We start from the raw sequence: 14,005 nt of genomic DNA on the forward strand, positions 1-14,005 counted from the left end.
CTACTAACTTCTAGATTTTGGAATTCCCTCCCTGCTCTAATATCTCGCTATTCAACTCCCGACAGTTTCCTATTATACATGATCCCAAATAGTAGCCCCTTATACTCCAAGTGACAATATGCCTCATTTGTAGTTTAAAAAAAAAAGAAAAGAGTAAAAAAAAAAAAAAAAGCTTGACATTCATTGGTGGATCGTTTCGTACAAGAGTTCTAACTTGATGGTTCACCAAATTGTCTGACCCTTATTGTGATTGTTTGCATTTTGTAGCAATTTATAAAACCGTTCTACAAACAAACCCCTACTTTCTGACCCTTTCTGTTCTGTTGAGACATGTACTTGAGGCTATGGTTGCTATAATTACGCTTTCAGCAGACAAACGTGATTATTTCTTTCTTTTTTGTATATATTGATAATGTCGCCGATGTTTCTATCTATTTTTGCAATCGTACTGATAATGATCTCTTTGTGAAGCATTCTTAGAGCATAAAAAACAAACTTGTTAATTGTTGGGTGAATCATGCAACATTAGTTTGCGATACTATCACCCCCTCCCCTTGATGCCGATTCTATTGAAGTCTCCCTCTCCCAAGTGTTAGACCCCCCCCAAAAAAAAAAACAAAAAAAACAGAGGAAATCAGTTAATCAAACGTATAGAAAGTGAGTACTTAGCCTTCGGGACAAGATCAAAGTGTAGTATCTGTTCCGACAGATACTGCAAGCAAAGACCATATGTGGGGGAAACCCCACATATAAGACCTTGGTCAATGTAGGGGCAACCCTTCATACCAATTGTCACTATCCAGCTCCCCTACTCCCCGGGGAGTTGGTCCCCATTTCCCCTTCATTCCTCACTTTTAAAATCGGCCTTGTGCCTAATTTGCTCAGTGAGGGAGCAAATAAATACCTCAAAGTGTAGTATCTGTTCTTCAGATGCTGCACTTTAATTTCTTGTTCTCTGTCAGTGGAGGAGAAATCCTTCACGACTGAGACAATTTTTATCTTTGTTCCTTTTCTCCACGTTAAAAAACGACCCTGGTGTCTAACTCTGTCCCGGGGGGGGGGGGCATTGCGAATAGAAACGTATAGAAAGTGAGATTAGTAAAAGGACAATGAACGAGGGGAACTTTAGTTTACCAAGACACACAAAGACATCTGAGTAAAAAGTGAATCTTAGATTTACTTTCGGCGGCTGCATAACTCCTGCTTCCCTTATTTTGTCGTTTTCATCCTCACATTCCATGAACAATGTTTTTGACAAAGGGGGAATAATTGCTGTTTTCTGAATGAGAATCTGTTCCATCTAACACTTATCGTTGGCAAGTTTTAAACATTAGCTCCTTACATCAAGTAGCTTCCAGCCTTGCCAGAACGATCTCCATAAAAAAGGATGTTAATCAAGGTGTGTCAGTAATTGACACAACGAGTTGGACAATAGATGTTGATATATTTAGAGTTAGTTTGCGACAGTTTGCAATAGTTATGGCCAGAAGATGAAGTGGGAGGAAACCAAGGCACACCATTTCGGGGTTAAAGATTGTTGCCAAGCAGGGAAGTAAGACATCGTCTCACATGTGTTTTGTACGGACTTTGCTGACTTTCTATCACTTTGCTGACTTTCTATCACTTTGCTGACTTTCTATCACTTTGCAAACTCTAACCCTAACCACTATATAAAGGAAAACTTTCATCACAAATGTTATACGTTTCCATGAAACAGAAGAATATTTCAAGACTAAATTTTTTAATTTTTTTTTTTTTACATGGAGGTCACCACTTATCAAGGCCCGGAAGCCACTCAGGGATAAGGGTTATTGCGTGTACAGTAATCACTGAGATAGTATCGTAGTAATCATTAGTATTGGATATTTGATAGGGTGTCTTACTTAGGAGAGCGGTTTGTCAGGAATTTGTTTATGTTGGACTTGAAGACATCCAAGTTGTAGTCAGGTGGGAAACAGGCAAACAGAACAGAGTTGCACAGTCATGCACTTCTAAGAAAGAAGCTCTGCTCATGGAATCTACGTTTTGATTTAGGCACAGATAAAGAGTGGGGAGAATTAATGACAGTAGTTTCAGCTAGATGGGTGTTTTTCGTAAAAGATTGGTGAGGGGGGACCAGAGATTGGAGCTCAGGCGAGCACTTGCCATGGAAATAACGATAAAACAAAGACAGGCTCGCAACGTCTCTTCTGTGGGAGAGAGGCTGCAGGGAAGAAAAAAGAGCATACCCCACTAATCCATGAAGTCCATTTTGTACTCTGTCAAGGCAGGATAGGCTGCTTTTAGCAGCTCCTGCTCAGATGTGGCAGCAGTACTCTATCCTTGGACGTACTTGGCTTTTATACAGATAGAGAATTGCATTAGTAGTGAGATATCTTCTGGAGCGGTAGAAGGATCCCACCATTTTCCCAGCGTCCTTGGCAACAGACATGATGTACGTGTTCCATTTCATATCAGGAGTAAAGGTCAAACGCAGAAGCTTGTCAAAACATGGAGCCTCCCCAAGACGAGAACCATCCATTTCAATTGATGCCAGATGGGGATCAGAGTGTTGATGATGATGATTATTATATTAAAATAAAAACAATTATTGAATAAAAAAGACTATAAGAAAGAATAATTAATAAAATGTCCATATCAAGAAGGGATGCTAATAACTAAACTAGTTTTATTATTTGCGAAATTCCATTCAAATCTGTTTGAAGAGCGAGAATGAGTCAACATACAAAATGGCTGACAACGTTTTAACGTCATTGTGTAATTTGAGTTACTTTGCAATTTTCAGTGCCAACTAATTTCTTTATCTTACTTGCCTCTCCATGAGGGACTAGTTAGACACAAGGTCGGTTTTTAATGTGGGGATGATCCAGCTCCCCAAAAAGAGGCACTCTGGATAGGAACGAAAATAAAAATTGTCTCAGTCATGAAGGATTTCTCCTCCACTGACTGAGGACAAAAAAGGTGAAGTGTAACATCAGAACAGATACTGTGCTGTGTTCTTTACGAGTTAATGGAAAATAATTAGTGAGCTTGTGTCACATCAAAACTTTACAAATTGTCGCAACTAATTATATATGCATACATCCATAGAGAATACACATTAAGTCGACTTACGCCTACCAAGTTCCAATTTATCAATTATGACCTTATATCAGCTATTTTTCAGGCTAAAAACCACATCAAATTTGTTCCATATGTCAGAATATTCCATATATCAAATTAAAAGTCTGTAAACCAAAAATTGATGGAGTAATTTGGTAGAGACCATTCTGCAAACACACATAAGAGACCTTATATATATATATATATATATATATATATATATATATATATATATATATATATTAGTGATGGGACGATGCCAAAATTTTTCCCGATTCCGATTCCGTTCAAAATTTCCGATTCCGATCCGATTCACGATTCCGATTCCGATTCTTGTAAAATTTATACATATTTAATTAGAGATTTTTTTTGTTTGTTTTTTCGTAAATTTTCAAATTATTACATAAACCCCTGGTTAATGTCCGCGTATATTTTATCTCAAATGTTTGCCTTGTAATTGATTAAAAATTGTAACACAACAAAACATTTATTTTGATTTTAAAACAAAGCTATATTGTACCAGTTCGTATTTACTGTATAACATGCTACTTACATGAATAGTGGAAAATATTCGAAGATTGGTAGGCAAAATAAGAAAACGATGTAAGAACAATATATTTAACAACGCCATTAGCAAAGCCACATCTCATTGTTACGAACGAATTTCTAAATAATAATATTACTATTATGAAAACCATTTTTAACGTGAGATTGCGTGAGCTTTCTGTGCTTTCTCTCGCAGCTAAATCCCTATTCCAAAATGAAATATTACTTTTATAGATTACGTGTTAGAACATTTTTTTAATTGGCGGAAAGAAAAGCGATCATTTAGAATTTAGAGTGTAAGATCAGTTTCGAATATAAATTTAACGTAAAATGATCATCATTTCTGGCCATCCTAATTCTGTATGGATATTAACTAAAGTGTTTCCCACTAAATTAAGTTCGGTTTGCAACGTTGTAAAACCATGTGTAATCGCTTAAAAAGGAGACACCCTATCCCCAATAAGCGCACATAATTTAAAATTGGTAACACACTACAGCTCATGTTACGTTATATTTATTTGTGAAACTGACCGTCTATTTTAAATTCCTAATCGTTTTATATATATATATATATATATATATATATATATATTTTATAATCATGAGTGTTTAGACAAATATGAAAAAAGAGCCTAAAAAAGGGGTGGTTTTTAGCCCTAAAAGTTCCCGGGGGGCGCAAACCAGAGTTTTGCCAGGGTCAGCGATACTGAATTTACATTTGCAACAATTGCCTTCACATTTTGGACAAGTTTCAGTAAAATCTAATGGACGGGAAAAAAGTTATGGGGCCAAAAGTGTCATTTTTGCCATTTTGGGCATTTTTGACCCCTCTTCAGCCCCTGGGGGAGCAACGAGAGTTTTCTTAAAAAAAAACTCGATGTTGTGCACATCTACGTATTGGAGTACAACTTGTGGCAAAATTTCAGAAAAAAGTAATGGACGGTTATGCGGGAATCATCCGGACGAACGAACGGACGGACGAACGCCACTGAGAAAACTATAGTCTCTCTCCGATAAATCTCGGGGGGGACCAACAAGGAATGGGCAAAATTGTGAAAAGGCTTGGCCTTTGATTTAATTTGAAATATGCTTCCAGTGTGATTTTCTTTGATTCTGTCGGTATTGTTTATGTTTATACTTAAGGATTGCTACGACGGCGCCAATGCCGTCTGAAGCCAAGGCCTCTGTGAGATATATATATCACAGAGGCCTCGCTGAAGCCCGCCAATCTCACTCAAAAGTTGAGTTGAAAGTATTATGGGGTAATTAACACCTTCGATGCCGTTGGTTTCGACAACAATACTTTTTCACACCCACTTGCCAAATTTCTCAAGGAGTTTAATATGAAAAGATTTCAAACGAATAGTTTTATTTTATTTTCCTGGAGCCACATTGTCTGACACCGTCGCATTTTTCTTGGGTTTCGGAAAAGTTAAAAATATACATGAATATCTCACAATGAATTTATCGAAGTCTGAATAAAATAGATAAAGAGAAAACATTTAGAAATTTTTCAGATTGAAAAAGAAATTATATTTACATTTAAAAGTCCCCCCTCATTGAAATTCTACTTTTGGACGATATTTGTAAACCCACTAAAAACCAAATTATTTTTAGATCTAGGATGAAGCTCTAAACTGTCTTCACGTATTAAAAAAGGGTGCTTGTGCAGTTTACACTATGTTAAAAAACGAAAAATAAAAAAAATATATATATATTCTACGTACTCGTTATGGAATGAAGTTCTCATAAAAAAATCACGTAATTTCATCAAATAGTTTTTATTTTATGCCGTAAAAACGATTTGGGAAATTCGGAATCTTCCTAAAAAAAGCTGCGATAATTAGTCAAGGGAGCGTAAAACAAAAACTATTTAATGAAATTACGTGATTTTGTTATGAGAACTTCATTCTATAACGAGTACGTAGATCTATAGAGTTTAGTTTTACTAATAGTTTAAAAGAAATAAATATTTATAATCGGTACAAGCAATTGAAAATTAACTTTTGAAAAATATTCAAAGAATCGATTTTGGAATCGGAAATTATACACAAATTTTTCCGATTCCGATGCCGATTCCGATTCCCCGAAAATTACCGATTTAACCGATTCCCGATTCCGATTCCGATTCATCGGCACAACACTAATATATATATATATATATATATATGGGAAATTCATAAGCAACCCATCTATTTTCCTATGTAAGCTCCAATGAAACTTGTTGAGCTTTATATTATCCCGATATGTCTCTTCTTATAGAATTGAACTTACTCTCTTCTAACTCACTAAGCTATATATATATATATATATATATATATATATATATATATATATAATTCAATTTTCACCCCAAACAAGGCACAGTGCCACTTTGAAGCAGGGGGCTACTATCAGGGACTTAATTAGCAGGGTCATTATGAAGGGAGATGAGTAGAAAGATGTTTGTTAACATTACACTTGAACTTCTGCATATCAGTGCAGTTGGGAAAGCAGAATCCCAGAAGGGAGTTCCAAAGACCCGCAGTTCTGGGGAAGAAACTATTGGAGTAAAAGGCTTTCTTGCACCTAGGGATCTCTACTGTAAAGGGATGAGACTTGGTAGCTTGTCGGGTTTGTCGGGGGTAGTTACGTCGGGGAGGTACAAGTCTTTGCAGTGTATATATATATATATATATATATATATATATATATATATATGTATATATGTATAATGCGTGTATTCTCTGTATGCTCTCTGCTTATCTTAGCATATATATATATATATATATATATATATATATATATATATATATATGCGCTGTAGGTGCTCTCCGCTTATCTCAGCATTGTTTCCAGTTGTCCTGAACCTCCATTTGCCACTGGTATTTAACAATGTTGACTCGGGAGAGGTGTGGTTGGAGATTGCGCAACTCTTGCCACAAAAATTTCATGCGCAGTCACCCTTTCAGTGGGTACCCATAGTCTGTCAAAACTGAAAGAAGCCACCATATATATAAGTTCTGAGTGTTATCCGACCACGTACAGACCACATATGCATGGTATAGTCTTTATATTGAGAGAGGTGTAGACCCTCCAGTCTTAGACAGACCTCAAAACATTATTATTATAAAAAAGGAAATACATTTTACTTTTAATTTATTCAGTTAAAAGTAAAATAGGTTTCTTTTTTATAAATGTCAAGCACAAATGCAGGCCCCATATTATTATTGGGATGAATAGATTAAAATTAAAATTATTTATTAAAAAAAAAAACTATACACTATTTTCTTTTTTTTTCTTTTTTATTCACATAAAAATACCTAGTCTGAAAAGATATTGTTTCATGGCATCTTTTGCTTGGTTTTAGTTTCAAACAGACCGTAAAACAATGTATGGTCTATTATTTATAAACTAAATTTTTAAATTCTTTCTACCCCCCCCCACCACCACACCCTCACTCCACGATTCTCTCCAATTAAATTATTGTATATTTATTTTCAATAAATTTTTTTAAAAACGATTTGGAAAATTTTTATTAGGACAAACCCTGCAGTGAATGTGGTATTATAGTTGTTGATGATTTTAGTTAAGAGTAGGGTAGACATTTTTTAGTTTTCGTGATAAAGAATGACCAATGACGCGTGCATTTCCCACACTTTGGAATGGCTTTGTGCTTAATTTGTTTAAAATGTTACTTTGTTTTATTTTCTGCAAATAAATATTTAAAAGTGTTGTATCTGTTCTCTAAAACATCACTGCCATTTGATGCCAGAAATTTTCATGTAATTATCTCCCTTTGCAAAAATTCAAATTGGATAGTCGTGGGCGGTCTGATCCATAGCAAAGAGTCGGAAGGGCTTTACTAACCTGCCTCAATAGCATTTTGTTTACACTCAACATCTTTACTCATGTATATATATTTATTTGTAAACGAAACGATTTGGGGATCTTTTAAGTAGGTTTAACGCCATGATGTTATTTCGGTGAAATAATCTAGCTAAGAATAAGCAAAAGTTTTTGTTGTCAAAAAGAATGCAACTCACCCCCCCCCCCTTCCCTCATCCCTCAAAATCAAACCAGGCATAATGCCTAAGTTGAATGAAAATTTTTTTGGTTGAATAAATTGGCTTTTTTGGCTAATATCAAAGTATAGTGTCTGTCCTTCACAAAATCGACATTTGATGCCAGAAGTTTTCATATAATTATCTCCCTTGTAAAAAGTTCAAAATACAGATAACTAAACAAACCGAGAAAGTGCTGCTTAAATTATAAGTGGATAAATGCGCCGTCTGCTGATAACAACACATACGCAGAAAAGCTTGACAAGTCCTGCCTGCCCAAATTAAATGTGTCTGCACAAACATTGTAACCATGCCACAAGGATGTGTCTCGAAAAGCCATTACATATGCAAACATGGTTGGCTCTTTGATGGCTCTGTTGTCCTTTGTATCCACGGTCATTTTGCGATGTAATTTCTGGTGTAACCTTTTACGTTTTTCACATGATGAAAGCTAAAATCATCTCTTTTTGTTTTAAGTGGGAGAAATGTTGACATCGTTCCCCCCCCCTCCCCCATTCCTACTAAACACAAAGTTCATATTTGATTCAATGCCCATCATGGATTCTGCAATTACAAATGTGAAACAAACTGATTTTCATAAACTGTGCTTTCGTCTAGATAATTAATTTAGCAAATAATTGCCATACAATGAGCGAAGACCTTTATGTAAAAATAAGTTGGTTGCTAGCTAACTTCACAAAGTTTGTTACTTAAAATACTTCAAACTAAAATTTTAAATAATAAATATTTCAGTCATAAGTTTCTTGATAACGCAAAAGTAAACCCACTCTTTTAGGAACGCAGTGAATAAATAAAATTACAGCTTAGATAAAATGTAAAGTTATAAATACACTAATAAGCAAAATTAAATTTAAAAAAACTTGTTCCAAAGAAGTTAAAGAGTGGGATGCAAGAGAGGAAAGTGTCTTTCAAGTAGCTTGTATTTGCGGGAACTTATCTCTGAAGATGTGTCCTTTTAACCATTCTTATATTTCTCTTTCTAAGTTTGTTTCGGTTGGCTTATAGAAATAAAGTGCCTTGTCTTTTGTGCTAGAGTTGCTGATGTAGTCCACGTCTATTCCAATCTCTATATGACGGATAAAGCAGGGGGGGGGATCAGTGAAGATTCTGTAAAGGTAGCCTGTGATTGGTTGTTTTCCATCCAATCACAGAGCACCTAGTAAACGACTCCATAATAATTTCAATATTTCATTACCTGTGCTTGCAGCGAGATAATTAATTGAAAAAATAATCACCATGCAAAAATTAGATAATTAATTAAAAAAATAATCACTATGCAATAATCAGGTAATTAATTTAAAAAATAATCACCATGTAATAATCAGGTAATTAATTTAAAAAAATAATCACCATGTAATAATCAGGTAATTAATTTTAAAAAAAATAGTCACTATGTAATAATCAGAGATCGTTTTGTAAAAATAAGTTGGTTTTCTTTCACTTTTAACTAGCTTTGCAATTTTACTGCTTGAAATATTTCAAACCAAAATTTTAAATAAGAAAAATTTGTTTTATAAGTTTCTTGCAAACACAAGAGTAAATGCACTATCTTAGCAGGAACACAGCGAATAAATAAAATTCAAACTTAAATAAAATGCAAATAAATTTATGAATACACGGAAAAAATAAATAAAAATAAAATAATATAGAATATTGTCACAGATTAATTGATTTTAAAACAAAATTTAAAAATAATAATTTGAGCTTCATTTCAAGTACTGCTAAACTGGTCACATTTACAACAGCCTCATGTTTGAACTAAAGTTGAACACATATCTGAAGAAGGGGAAATTTCCCCGAAATATTATATGATATGGAACTTTCATTAGACCATACTGAGGCAACCATCTTTAAAATCTAGTGGGGAGGAACTTTTCGCCTTACTACTCTCTCTTTCTCATGGAAGAGATGTTGCAAGTCTGTCTGCTGTATTGTTATTTTCATGTTAATTGCTTGACTGAGTTTCAATCTATTGTTCCCTCTTCCTCCATTAAAACATTCACAGCAAGAACTCGTCTAGCAACCACCACTGCAAAGAACTTTTTTTCCCTGTGTACCTAAAATCAAACAGAACTTCCATAAACAGGGTTTCTTTCCAAGAACTTACCATCTGTGGAACACGATATTATAGGACTGCTTTCTAGCTTACTTCAATATTTTCTTGTAAAACAAAAATATGATTTCTATTGATTCTATTTGATATTACTAAACATTTTCTTTTCTCTCTACTCTCTGCAGGTTGTGGATTTTGGCTGGCCAGATCATTTGGCCCCACCTCTAGAACGGATGTGTAGCATTTGTAAATCAATTGACTCTTGGCTCAACTCTGATCCACAACATGTTGTGGTGGTCCACTGCAAGGGCGGCAAAGGAAGAATTGCTGTCGTCACAGCTGCCTACATGAACTATTGTAACGTGTGTTCAAGGTAAGCCATCTTTTTTTTTAAGGATCAGTTAGGTTTCAAGGACCCCAGAAATAAACCATTATACAAGTGACAAATTCAGGTCTGCATCGGTTTCTTCTTGCTAAACTGTGCACATTAAACAAATGAAGAATAATTTTTTGATTTATATAATATATATATATATATATATATATATAAAATGAAAAATACAATGGAATTTACCAAAATGATCCAAGATGGTAAAATTAAAGTAAATTATAAATATTAAAGAATTAATATTTATAAAATTATCTCAGCCAGATATAAAAGCTCGATAAAACCAAATAGGAAATAGAGCTTATATGAGCAAACATATATATATTTTTTTATGTAAGGAACGATTTATTTTAAGAAGGGGGGGGTTATTAAATATTGATTTTTAGTGCATTTCCTTGCTTAAAAGACATTGTGTTTCTATTAGTCAAAAGAAAAGATTCTATTTTTCGGGATCCTAATTATTATTATTTTTTTTTTTTTTTTTTAAATTTCTTCGTCCTTATTTGTGAACTTTTTTGGGAGGTTTGGTTGGACCCCAAGAAAAAGATTGGGATTCGAAGAAGTGTCATGAAAAGAGTTAGCTCGCTTTGATTCCCTGGCTGGAAAAATACAGAGTAGCCTATGTGTTGATCCTTTATTATCAACTTCTATCACGTGTTCAGTTCACCTGAGAGATGGTCTCTAATTGGGCAAGCCAGAAAGGAAGTTGAATGATTGCACCAATCAGTGTCGAGCTTATAAACCAGACATAAATTCAGAATAGTAAACCGTGAGTTATTACTACTGCTGTAGTCATCTGTAATTGCTACAAAAGGTGGTCAGAGTTATACATACAAGTGGTTAACAAAGAGAGAGAAATGAGTGATTTGTTCAGTTAATTATAAATTACATCCAATTGAAAAAAAGAAAATTTTCAAGCATAAGTCAATCCTAGAACTAAATTGTAATTTAGTATGCATTTTTTTTATTATAATATAATAATAAGTGTTGTGGTATGCGTTGTGCGTTCAACAACATAAATTAATGAAAATAGATACCGAGTTTATTTATATACAACTGTAGACTTTTAAAACAAGAAAGAATATTTATACAATTTTTATAGGCAATAGCTTTTGGTGAAAAATGCATAAGACGTGTGTGCGTGCATGCATACGTGCGCATTGTTGGTCCGCTGATCATGTGTGGACTTGGATTAAATATTTCATTTAATGTTGTTAGCGAGGTAATTCATGATTGTAGAGTTTGTTCATGATTTTGCAATGTTTGGACTTACCTCAGTAAAGTTGGATAGTATGCGAAAGTTCATTTGATTACCGAATCGGTTTGCATGTGTAAGACACATTTGGTACACGTGGCGCACGTCGGTGTGGTCACGTGCCACTTGGAAAAAAATGAGAGGGAGAGAGAGAGAGAGAGAAAGATGATATCGCCACCTGTCAGCTGAAACATGCAACAAGAGCAATAATTGTATATGTCTCAAAACTGAAAGTGTTGTGCAAGGTGTTTGTGTGTTCGCCACAGAAGCCTTAGGGAAGCAAACGTTGATTGACTCACATTTAGTATCATGTACTTGTATGTTTGTGACAACATATTTGATTAATTTTGATTTTTTTTTTTTTTTTACACAGTGATCACCACTTATCAAGGCCCGGAAGCCACTCAGGGATAAGGGTTATTGCAAGTACATTACGTTAGTGTGGCGATTTGATGAAGTGTTTACTTAAGGGGGCGGTTCATTAGGAATTTGTTAACATTGGACTTGAAGACATCCAAGTTGTAGTCCGGTGGGAAGCAGGCAGATGGAACAGAGTTCCACAGGCGTGCAGTTCTAAGAAAGAAGCTTTGTTCATGGAATCCGCGTTTTGATTTAGGCACAGATATAGAGTGGGGGAAATTTTGGATAAAATGTCTTCATTTTGTGTTTTTCTTTCTCGTATTTCTTGCAGCAAAGATCAGGCATTGGACAGATTTGCCATGAAGCGTTTCTATGATGATAAACTGGGAGGTCTGCCTCAGCCATCACAGAGAAGGTAATGGACACTCGTTTCAAGATGCGGCCATCTTTTTCTACCTTTTTCCTTATTGTTCAAAAGCTTAAAATATATGGAATTCTATTTTCAAAATGATCAAGATATCTTTATGTTCAAGAAATATTAGATTTGCTCAAAATTATTTTCTTTTCAATTTTAACGTGCATAAAACTATCCTTCGTAATTTGAAACATTTAAAATGAAATAACACAACAGAAAACTTTATGAAAACATTTATTGAATTTATTTATTTTTTTAATTGTTACCCTATGAGTAACAATATTAAAAAAATATAAATTTTTGTAAAATTTACTAATAAAATGTAAGATTCTATATGTCAAAATAATTATTTTCAAAATAAATATTTTTTATATAATTCACAAATAAAACATTCAGTTTAGAATCTGAATTGGATGGAATGTATTTTTTATATTAAAAAAATGTAAAATTTAAATTAGAATAAATTAAATTAGAAACTTTTTTGAAATCATTGCAATTGTATGTTCTTCCTTTATTTTGTTTATTTTTGAAAAAGATGAAGTTCTATGAAATAAAATAAGACTAAAAATCATTAAATTTTTTATTGTCTCCTCTTTTCTCCTGTATTACCCTTCCAAAATTGGAAACAAAAAATATTTCCAGTAAGCAAAAATGCATTAGTGCTCAAATTCAGTTGTAATATTTTTTTTTATTATTATTAGTTGTTACCCACGATAAACAATTATTTTCCTCAATTATTGAAAATAATCTTTCTTCGTGTAATGTTAACTGCTTATTGCTTGGGGGCGGGGGGGGGGTGTAGAAATAATATAAAACATATTATTTAAAAGTTGCTTTTCAAAATTATCTAAGGGAAATAACTCTATATGGGAATCCAAGAGAAAATTTGTTTAATTGATGTTTAATAACTTTGAATGAAAAATCATATAAAATCAAAAAGTATTCGAATTGTCATACTGTAACCTCTAACAATACTTCAAATTATCCGGAAGGAAACTGAAATTTTGGAGAATATTTATTAATTAGTGTTTAAAATATATAAGTTGCATTTTTATTAAAATCTGATATATCTGAATTTTCGCAACGTGCTTATCTCCCTTAGATAATTATAATAACCGAATGAGTATGGATATTTTTAACATTTAGATAATCCAATAAATATAATAGATTTCGATACTTTCTGTTTCGGAGGTTTTTAGCTGAGAATGAATAATTTGGATCATTCAAAGTACTGGTCTCATCTTTTTAGTGTTATATATGCAAAGTTACGGCTGATGACTCCAACTTTCTTCAGGTGTGTAACTTGTTGAACTCTGGAATCTGTACAGAATTTCAAATAAGACGAAGATAGTATGGATCAACGGATAAAGTGCTTAGTAATAATCAGTTCTAAGTGTCAGTCTTTTGGAAGTTGAAGACTCACTATTTAGTATGAGCGATATTAAGAATGCAATTATGAATTAAGACTTTTACTTGATTATGGTTGAAGGAATGAGAACAATCTACCCTAGTTGATAAAATAAAGAATGCTGTTTGAGATTTCTACGGACTGAGTAACAAACTAATCTGAGTTGCAGAACTCTGTTGTCTCCTGAGACAGACGAATGCCAACAATGATTCTCCATTTAGACATATTTTAGTTGATAAACAAAAATAATAATCAATAACATGAATATCAACACTTTAAAAACTCTTGCAGCCATTTACAGTAAAAGTATAATTCCACACAATTAATAATGTTATGAAATTAGTCAAAAGTTTTTTATGGGGCTTATGTAATAATTATCATTAGCAAAACCTGTGGAAATTCCACAGAATGAGA

The 14,005-nt window shown here is 33.6% G+C and overlaps 1 protein-coding gene across 50 annotated transcripts in view; it reads left to right on the forward strand.

Annotated features, from left to right (window-relative positions):
* The window catches only part of LOC145291925 (tensin-3-like), a 1,436,242-nt gene that overhangs the window by 1,083,877 nt on the left and 338,360 nt on the right, over nt 1–14,005 (forward strand). For all 50 annotated transcript variants that reach the window (XM_080137783.1, XM_080137795.1, XM_080137791.1 and 47 more), the window contains 2 exons: nt 9,951–10,138; nt 12,100–12,183. In XM_080137783.1, the coding sequence (XP_079993909.1) occupies nt 9,951–10,138; nt 12,100–12,183 (272 nt within the window). The remainder of the gene's footprint in view (nt 1–9,950; nt 10,139–12,099; nt 12,184–14,005) is intronic.

This window comes from Euprymna scolopes, chromosome 13 (assembly GCF_053919585.1).
Source record: "Euprymna scolopes isolate OS-2025 chromosome 13, ASM5391958v1, whole genome shotgun sequence".
NCBI lineage: Eukaryota > Metazoa > Mollusca > Cephalopoda > Sepiida > Sepiolidae > Euprymna > Euprymna scolopes.